General features: G+C 40.6%; 1 protein-coding gene across 1 annotated transcript; it reads left to right on the forward strand.

Moving 5' to 3' along the window:
• Positions 1-248: 248 nt before the first annotated feature.
• ERH (ERH mRNA splicing and mitosis factor) lies at positions 249-8142 on the forward strand. Its single transcript, XM_072866083.1, has 4 exons — positions 249-404; positions 3995-4082; positions 5260-5380; positions 7648-8142. Exons 1-4 carry the CDS (start codon positions 402-404, stop codon positions 7748-7750), a joined length of 315 nt encoding a protein of 104 aa, XP_072722184.1. The 5' UTR covers positions 249-401; the 3' UTR covers positions 7751-8142.
• Positions 8143-10440: the final 2298 nt, after the last annotated feature.

Consider the following 10440-nt stretch of genomic DNA (forward strand, 5'->3'; position numbering starts at 1 on the left):
GCCCTGCCCTCGCTCGCCCTGCCCTCGCTCGCCTTGCCCCCACGCCCTTCCCGACTTCAAGATGGCGGGCGAGGCCGCGGCCGCCCAGCGCCCCGCGAGGGCCGCGGCGGGAAGGAGCGGCTCCCTCATCAAAGATGGCCGCGCGGCCGCTCGGCTCCCCCCGCGCGCCCCGCCCCCTCCAGCCTGGCGCCGTCGGCCGCTCCCGGCATCCTCAGCGCCCCGCCGTGTGGCGCCGCGCGCTCCGGAGCCGGCCTGGGCCTGCGTGCGCGTGCGCGAGCGGCACTCTGGGGCCGCGAGCTCTATGGTCGGCCGTTAGCGCAGCGTTTCCGGCGGGCGCGGGGGGTTGTGGGGGATCGTCGCGCGCCTCTTATCCGCGGCGGTGCTGAGGAGCGGGAGCCGTGATGGTGAGCGGGGCGGGCGGCGGGCTGGGCCCGGCGGCTCCTCGCAGCCCGCGCCTGCCTGGGGGGGCCGGCGCGGCTCGGGGGAGGGGTGCGGGCTGCTTTCCCCTCCCCCTAGGGCAGGGGGCGGTCGCCGGCGCCGCGGGCGGGAAGGCGCGGCGGGTAGTGGGGAAGGCCGCGGCCGCCGCTCCGGGCCCGGGTGGGCGGCAGCACGTGCTGGTGGGGCAGCGGCCTCGCGAAGCGCGGCCCCGCCGCCGGCGGAGCCCCCCCGGCACAAAGGCCCCTTTCCCTCGGCGAGGGAGGAGGCTTCCGGCCCTGGCGTGGAGCGGGCTTGCCTAGGAGCTTCAGCCCCTTTTCAGGGCGCTTCTGGAAGTGCAGCTCTTCCTCGCGAGCGCTAGCTTCGCGGATCCGTCGAGTGTGCCTATCTTAAATGGCTGGTTTGCGTTAATTGAAGTTGTTTCTGCCCGTGCTGCTTTCCCTGCCGCTCCCCAGTACTTGGAGGAGGGAAAGACGGTAGCTTGCACTGGTGGGCTGTTTGAATGGCACGCTGAAGCACAAAGGCCTACCAGTCACAATACTTTGTTGTATTCATCTAATAAATTTGAATATGCTGAAGCAAGTTGTTGCCCTGCAGTGGAAGGAAGACTGCTTCTGGGTTTGCAGCGAAGTTCTACATCTGTCTGGCACTTGCTTAAAAGCAGTTAGCCTCTGCTAGGATGAGCAGCTACAAACCCTGTCTCTGTTGTCCGAAGTGAAAGAAGACACTTAAACCACTTTTTCTGCCTAGCAGGAATAATTGAAAGGCATTTAAGTACCTTATTAATAAGTGCGTTATTAATTACCTGTATTTGCATCACTGCACATCTTATTCTTACAATTCTTACTTGTTTCTCTTCCTTTTTAATTACTTCTTACATTATTGTTGAATGGACTACAATTGGTAGAAGCCTCTCTGGGCAGATGCTGCCTAGCTCCTAAGTTCCGCTGGTTTGGCTGTCAGCGCTGCCTTAACCATTTTTACAGGGTTGTGTTTTCAATAATTGGAGTACTTTCTAAAGTGCTCTCTAGCAGTTCAAAATTGGTGTAGTATAAACCGTGTGGTGTCGTGTTCAGTGTCCTGCTTAACAGCAGCCAGTACAACTGTGCTTTAAAAGAAAATGCAAGAAAACCCAATGTATGCGTCTGAATGATAAGAGTCTGTTTTGGGCTTTTCCAGATAACCTGGTCCTAATGCATGAAGGTTTATGGATCTTACCTTGTTTTGGTTTTCTTTTTCCTAACAATAAGATTTATACCTATAGGAAAACATTAATCACACTGATTTTTGCCCTGTCACCTAGGCACATATTAAGTAGGGCAGGTAATAGTTGGAGGAAACTTTTCTCAGGCTTCTGAACTTGTCACTTTTTTGCAGTTCTGTGGTAGGAGAGGGGGAGCAATTTTATCAAATCAAGCTATTTTTTTTTCCCTTAAGGTAAAATAACGGGAAGTTCCCAAGGAAATGCTTGAGTTGTAATGCATTAGTTCTACAATACAGATGGTCCCAATGGCATTAATTTTAATAAATGCCAGGCCAATATCTGATATGGATATTGTAAAGTGTCTGAAGTGATAAACGGTTTAAAGTCAGAAGCCCAAATAATTTCTACATTGAAGTTGTAGAAGAACTGGCTTACATGCCTGGCTCACTGATATTTTTTTCTATAATCTGATCGTTGGGATAATTTCAGAATATGTATGATTCCCCAGGAAGATTCTGAGAGACCAAATACAGAATTCACTCAATTATAATACAGTTCTGTAACTCTTAGTCAGTTCCATTTTATCTATGCTATCTTAGGTTTTGTCAAAGAAACCCGACTTTTTTTAAATACCAAGTTTAGTTGAAAGAGATGAAGATGTGTATGTAATCAGACACCACAAATGTAGTTTGCAAGACACTCTGATGCTAAAATAACACAGCTTTTTTTAGAACACACTGACTGAACTGTCTGATGCACCTCATCCATTGTTGTTAATGAGGGATCCTTAGTCAAATGCTCCCAGGAAATCAGAGTTGCAAGTCCTGGAACCAAGCCTTGTCATCAGTGACCAGCAAATAAAAATGGTAGGGCTGGAAAAAGTACTTTATTATAAAGTTTGGCAGAGTCTGTTTGGACTCCCTGGTAAGACATGCCTGTTCAAGCACAATGCACTTAGGAACAGCCAGATACCAGCCCCCCTTCGGGAATTCCTTTCAAATCTAGTATCCCCTGGCATACATGAAAGTGGACTTAAATGGTCTGGTCTCCTTTGTATGAGTTTTGTTACAGTCTGTAGCTCTGAATTCCCCTCTTTTTCCATTTCTGTTTGGGAAAAGTCTTGCTGCTTCTGTTTCTCTGTGTAACTTTTTTCTGGGCTTTTCTGGATCTCCTTCTACCATGTTATTTGAGACAGAATTTAAAGAACTGAAAACTGTATTCCAGGCATGGGAACACTATCAGTCATGGTATAAAAATTTGTACTGTTTTCTTATATGTTCCTTGTAAATCCTAATATTTGCCATTTTTCTTTTCTGTCACTGCATTGGAACACTGAACTGGTATCTGCACAAAGTGTGGGTCAGGATTTTTCTATCAGCAGCTGATTAATTTAAGCCCAATAATATGCTTTGGTATCTGTTTCCGGTGTGTCTTACTCTGCAGTTGCCTCCATGAATATTACATGTTGTGTGCTCACCTCATATATTAGCATTGAAAACGTTGGATCCAATTAGCAGCACTGGAAATGGTGTTTTGAAGTGTGCTTGCAAACTTTCTGTGCTGTGTAACCTGTTAATTAGGTCACAGATTGTGTACACTTCAAAAATCTTGCTTGTTGTTTGCTCAAATTACTTGCTGTAGCCAAGTGAATAATATTTCAGAAATAATGCAAGCCACAGACTGTACAATCATCTAAGTCCTTCCTGCAGAAGAACAAGCCTACAGACTCTGACACTTGGAACAGTTATCTGTGCCATAATTACTGTTTCAGTAGACTCACTGAAGTATGAAAAATCAGTGCATCTGTTTTGCAGGAAATAATCTTGAATACTAAGTGAGGATTTGTTGTATAATTTGTGTTCCCTTGAAGTTGAATGAATTAACTCAAAATAGCTACTTGTGTTAAAATCTTTAAGGTGAGACTGACAGTGAAGTTAAGTTGGACTCCCTCCTTGCTCTTTAATTGGAGTATTTAAAGTCATACTAACAGCTTGCGTTTGGAATAAAATAAGTAAATGCACTAAAGGCATAGCTTTTATACATTGACTTTATTGGTTTGCTTTTGTGTTTAAATAGAAACTACTATTTCCATGGTATTTTTTCAACATAATAGCTACTTTACTGGTGATTTTAAAGTTACATAAGGATTGATAGGACTGACTGGAATCAAAAATTATTAACACAGCTTATACAAAGAGTAAATGCTATGTGGAAAATGCCTGTGTCCTTAATTGCTAGTTCAGTGTTTTAATATTATGCTTCTTTTTTGTGCTTCGTTCAGATAAATAACTTAATTCAAACAAAAAATCATTCAAATTTTGCAAGTAACCTGTTTTCTTGGTGTTTGTTTTTCAGTCTCACACAATTCTACTTGTCCAGCCTACCAAGAGGCCAGAAGGCAGAACATATGCTGATTATGAATCGGTGAATGAGTGCATGGAAGGTGGGTGCAGACATGGTAGTCAAAAACTGTTGTTAAAACCCCATTTTGACATATTCCCAAACTTACTCAATAAGAATATAGGTTTCATGCTTTCCCAAGGTAATTCACAAAAAAAATGCAAAAATCTCATGCTTTTAGTTTACTAAGGTTTTAGCAAACTGAAAAATGGTTATTATTTGTTTCTAAAACTTCCTTTTTATATTAAATGTCTCTTTTTTATTTTAACTAGATTGAACCACATTCAGTTTGTGAGAGTAGGCAATATTCTTAGTGGGGCCATGCAGCAGACTTGTCTGAATGCATTTCATTGCAGGATCAGAGCCTAACTCTCTCACTAATTTTTCTGCTTGCCATGTAAAGGAAAGATTGCTACTGAAAATAATATATAAAATAAAAGTATGTGTGCAATTGATACATAATTGGCAGCCTTGTGGCATGTGTGCCAGAGAAAAAGTCCTGCATGACTTTGAGACACACATAGTGAGCTTGGACAGAAGACTGGAATACTACAGCTGTATGATTTAAATGTGGAAGTTCACTTAGCATTAAAAATTCTAATTCCAGGAAGTTTTGTGAGGCAAACAAAAGCGTAATAAAGACCATGTAAAGACTCTGTGCTCACTTTAATATTATATTCTTCTCAAATGTATCTGAATTATTTATGGACTAGCTTAAATAAAACTGATTTAAATTCATACACAGGCTTGTGCTGTCACTCTTACCTCAGTAGCCCTGTTCGACTCTCTCATCAAGAATGACGTCTCTCCTGAGATTTGAGTAGTTTTATTTGACATTAGTTCTTCTCTTTCTCAGGTACTTGTACCATAGGAACATATGTTGCAATTGCTGTCTTAAAATCATTAGAAGGAATTTCAGCTTTCCATTGGAGTTTACTGCATGGAAAGTTCCATCTTTGACAGAACTAAAACTTTTTCCTCTACATGCTTCTGTCCATGCATCTCACCTGATTTTATAGTATTAGTATTATGTTTCAATGCAAATAGCTAGAACAAAAGCATTTCAGCTCTGCAAAGTCTGAGTAAGAAGTTTATGTCTCTGTTTTCGTGGTAGTCATCTCTAAACTTTCCTGATATCTGTGGTTCGATAGCTGAAGAAGTTTCAGCAAATACAGTTGTTGGTTTTTTAATATTTCATTGTTAATCTTTTTTCTCTGTAGGAGTCTGTAAAATGTATGAAGAGCATCTGAAGAGAATGAATCCCAACAGTCCATCCATTACATATGATATCAGCCAATTGTTTGACTTCATTGATGACTTGGCAGACCTCAGCTGTCTTGTGTAAGTTCAGTTGTACAAGTCCATTTCAGTGACATAGAGAAGTCAGAAGTCTTCCATGTAAACTCTTACATGTTTTATGTTAAATCTGGTAAAATTCTGGGTTTTTTTGCAATAACTGTGTTAGTAAGGCAGCAGTATTGCAGCTGGCATGCCACGTTGCCCACTCCAGTTAACTGCATTGGAATAAAATATCTCTAAAGAAAGCATGGAAACTGATGGTTCCACTTGGATTTTAGTCACATTGAAGCTCCCAGCATTTCAAATACTGAAGTCCAACAGTTTCATACAGCTACATATTTTATTAATGCTAGAATCTATTTAAATTGGGGCTGTATCTGCCTTTGTGCAGTTGGTCCTATTCTTAAGGAGGCAGAATGATTACAGAATTTTATTCAGGTGAGAGCTGTACTAGTGGTACGGTAGAAGCGTATAGAAGCACATTGCAGCCAATTGTTTATTTTTATCAAGATACAGCAAGATGGAAGTTTCTGTAAATCCTAATGAAGTGATTGAGGAACAAATCAGTCCTCCAGAGAGCCCTAGCTAATTGTTTGAGTGTTCTTGTGAATACATTATCTCCACTTCTCATCTGTGTCTTAAAGTTGTGGGCAAGCAAAGGTTGGTCTTCTGTACTTTCCCTTCTGACTGTACTGTGAAATCAAGTGTTAAATTTCACTACTCAGAATGTAACTTAACATTGTAACTAAATCACTTAGTCCAGATCATGAGTACGTTCCATGCCATAAATTTTAAGGTAATGGTTTGATATGACAGTGGTATCAACTTTGCAGAAATTCTGTAGGAATAAGGATACAAATCTCATATTCAAATAACAAAAGACATAGTATTTGGCTTTCTAAGCTCAAAATTCCAGAAACTGTTTTTAAGACGGTGAGTATCTGGTGTGGACATTCCTGCAGCTGTACTGCTAGTACAGGCTTGTGCCTTTCTTAGGCTTGTAAACAGCGTCGTGCCAAATTCTACTTCAGCTTATAGTTTTCCACCAGATGGCACACGTAGCACATAGTGTACCAGACATGTCTTGTGTTCATGGAGATTCCTAAAGTACTTGCTGTTTGGTCTCGCAGTGTAGCATTATGAATGGATTGGGGCAGGGGTGGAAATCAGTTAACTTTTCCCAAAACTAACATTTCTTATATTGCACTGGAACTACTACTATATCAGTATATACTGAAACTTTCTATGGCCTTGAACCAGTCATGCCGGGTTTGAAATAACAAGGCTTTCTTAAAAACAGTATGCTTAGGGTTTTTTCCTTAGGTAAGAACTGCAAATTATTCTGGATTGAGTTAACTCTGGATTTTTACTTAGCTTCTTACCAATGACCATCTCACCCTTCTTATCCAATTAGAAATATGTGTACCAAGATTTAAAGACTGACTGGGACTTGAGTAGTTCTTGAAGCATTCACTGAAAGTACCATCTTCATCAAAAAACCATTCAACTTTAATGACTAAGGGGGAAAGGAGGGCATGAATGTACACAGATAACTTCATGCAATTTGCTTTCATTTTTCAGTCTAATTCTGCTTCAATTCAACAGTGTCTTGAGTAACTGAGTTCTCTGGCCCTGGCAAGAAATCTTGCCAGTGGACTACTTTTATCAACTATCCCTGAGTAGCAAAGAAAATGAGTCTGTGGGTTCTTGTTTTCAGTTTGCTTTTTATGAAGTGTCCTTGTTTGTTAGATGTAAGCTTGCCATCACTGCCAACTGTAAAGAATCCTTTGTCATCCATCTACGAGTCTACCTTTGCTCCTGGAAAATTGTGCTTTTATTCATTTTCTAAAAATTCCAAACAGAAGTGGAACACTTGAAAACTCACATGAACACTTGCTTGAAGTAGTGTTGAAGAAGTATTTGGGTCATCAAGACAAATTAGATTGTTTTCTGGTGGAACTATTCTTCTTCATTCTGAGCTCCAGAATATTAAGGTGCTCCATTTGTTGTCTCCCATAAGTAGTTATATTCATGAATTAAAGTGTGAACACACTGTGATCCAGTCACTCAGTAGTCCTTGGAGCATCTGGTTTTATTTCAGGTTCTTGCTGATCTGCTGAGTAACTGGTTTTTAGGGAACAGGCTAAATCTCTGATAAGTGGCAATTCTCATCTACTCTGATATTACTTGTGTTCCATACACAACTTTCTGCCTCATACACTTGAGGACGCTTAATTGTTTGTGAAGTTCTTCTGGTAGATGTACTACAGGACAGACTGATAGTACATGAATTCTTTTTTTCTCTCTAGTTACCGTGCTGATACTCAGACATACCAACCGTACAATAAAGACTGGATAAAGGAGAAGATCTACGTCCTCCTCCGCAGGCAGGCCCAGCAAGCAAGCAAATAATGGGGGCACCATCATTACCTGGGTTTGGGGGAGGGCTTGGACAACAGGTGTGTACAGAGTGTAGTAGTGAACGTTTTGTATTATAGTCATCCTGTTGTCATCTTGTTAAACTCTTTAGCCAGGACTGAATGTATTGTTAGAGATGCAAGGGTTTTGTTGGATTTGACTTTTTTTTCAGTGTAAATGGAGAAGAAAGTGCAACATCTTCAGCAGAGTTTTAATTTGTTTTTCCCTCTGGTTAGCTAATGGTCCTACCTTATTTGAACCCCTGGGGCTGTTCACATTGTACTTCGCCACATTCACTGTATGTGCCCTTCTGTGGGGTTTCCAACATTTAGTTATGTCCTTGAGACAGTCTTAATGGGGAATAAAAAAGTTACCCTTTAGTTAAACTTGAGTGCTGAATTTTGTGTTTTCTGCCAAACAACAAATTAAATCTTTCTTGCCTGTTTGCCAGAGAACAGGGCTTGAAAGGTTACGTGGACTTAACCAACAGTTGTTTGCTGTATAGCAGAACGGCTCAAATTCTGGCCTGCTGAGTTAACTTCTCCGGCCTAGTCTTGGCTACTGTCTTTCCTGGGGATCTTTGGGAAACACTGCAACCCTCTTGCACTCTAAACTTGATCTTCCTACAAGGCATTTATATTCAGGTAAGTGTGTCTGCTCTGGGTTAGGTGGCGGGTAAGAGCAGGGCAAAATGTATCACATCACAGACCCCGTGAATTAGTCTACTTCTAAACTTCCCCTGAAAAAGGAGTAGGCAAAGCAAATTGTTTCCATGGGAATCTTCCCCAAGCTGCATTTTCTCTTTACAAATGATAAGGACTTAACTGCCTGCACACACTGTAAAATTATATCTGCCCCTGGATATCTTGAACACTGATGTCTTTGTAAGTTTGCTGTACTGAAAAAGTTTGGATTGGAGGACACATTAGACAAAAAAATACAGCAGGTAGGAAAGCAAGGCTGGCTTGGTACCTTGCACCTTTGCGTTAGTCTGGAGTTTGTCTACTATAGGTACAGATTTGAGTCTTAGACTGTACAGTTATACTTAACCAGGAGCAGTTCCAGGATTAACAGAGGAATGCAGTTCTCTCCAATGCACTTAACTTCCTAATACACATCAGTAGTTTCTGATGGATGTCACAGCAAACGTATTGGCTTAAAAGAATCTCAAATTGGCTGTCTATAGTAAAGCTTTAATGAAAATAGCTTCACTTAAGTGATAAGCAATAGCTGCTGAAGACTTGGAATCAAATTACTGAAGAGATAGAAATTCTTAGAAACATATCAGGAGGGGGTGTTAAACTTCTTTCCCCAACGCAAATACAAATTGGAAATTAGACCTGCTAGCTCTACAGTTGTAGTGACCTAGAATCGATTCAATGGCTAACATAAAAATGTGCTTCCTTTATAATAAATAGTGATTTTCAAAACATAGTAGGTCAGAAGTGTATTAATCCACTTAAGGTTACTTAAATCTGTGAATACTTCTGTATGGAAATTTTATATTCAAGTGCAGCTTGACACAGTAAGTAAGACTTAAAAAATTCGCTATTGCCCCATATAATAACATTCAGGTTTAATATAACCAATGTTATTTAAACAGCTTGTATAGCTTATCCTCCTGTACAGGAAGTAGTAAAATAACATGTTCGGGTTTTACTTCTGGTAAATGTTTACAATTTTTAAAAAAAATTCCAATATTCTTACAGTGGATCATTCAAGGTGCTAAGTTGCATACGATTTTGCAGTCTTTAAGTGAAGCCAAATAAACACCCTTATCACTATTTTAATGCGACAGGAAGTGAGTTAATATTTTCGTCATTCTGTGAGCTTGTTTTCAGTTTAAGGAAAACCAGCAATGTGGGCTCTTCCCTTGTGAAAAGTGCAAGAAACATGCTGAATCTATAGTAATCAGGAATTTGGAACACAATACAGCTTTTCCTTCAAAGATAACCTAAAGTTTGGTCTGATAAAAAAAAATATTCCTCTTTCTTGGTTTTAGCTCTAGTATAATAACTGTGCAAACTAAGACCAGTAGACAAGTACAAAAGATTAATTTCTCATGTTAGAGCAGAAAATGGGAAGAAGGTGCTTTAAAGCAGGTGGTAATAAACATTTCTCCTTTATGAAAGAGACTTTGTGAAGGTATGTTTTTTGGAAAGCAGAAGGTAAACAAGTTTTAACTTCAAGATTAATTCACAGTAATTTTTTTTTTTATTTAAAAACCACTTAAACTTGTGTGGTCATCTCAGTAATTGAAGTTTTAATGGAATTGGAAAATGCAAGTAAATGTTCCTTTTATACCTCTGGAGCCAGACTCGGCCTTCTGCTGATACACAGATATTGTCTGTAGACCACTTTAAGAGAAGGGACTTAGGCATCATCTCTTTTCCCCCTTGTCACCCAGCTACAGGTCTTTTTTTTTTTCCTGAAATAAGCCATAGTTAAAACTCTAGTGCATAGTTCTTGAGCTGCTGTTCTCCATATTCCTTTAGAGTTGCCTTTTACTTCATTAACTATTAATGAAACAACAGATTTGTTGCTTAGCTGAGCAGCTGACTGAACACACTGGAAGGAGAAAACATGCTGCAGCATCTACCCGATGTGCAACTGGTTAGAAAGAAGAATCTGGAAAGCTGTCTCCAGAAGTTTCCAGAAATCTCTGGAAAGCCTTCAGAAATACA

The sequence above is a fragment of the Ciconia boyciana genome, chromosome 6 (genome assembly GCF_034638445.1).
Source record: "Ciconia boyciana chromosome 6, ASM3463844v1, whole genome shotgun sequence".
Taxonomy (NCBI): Eukaryota; Metazoa; Chordata; class Aves; order Ciconiiformes; family Ciconiidae; genus Ciconia; species Ciconia boyciana.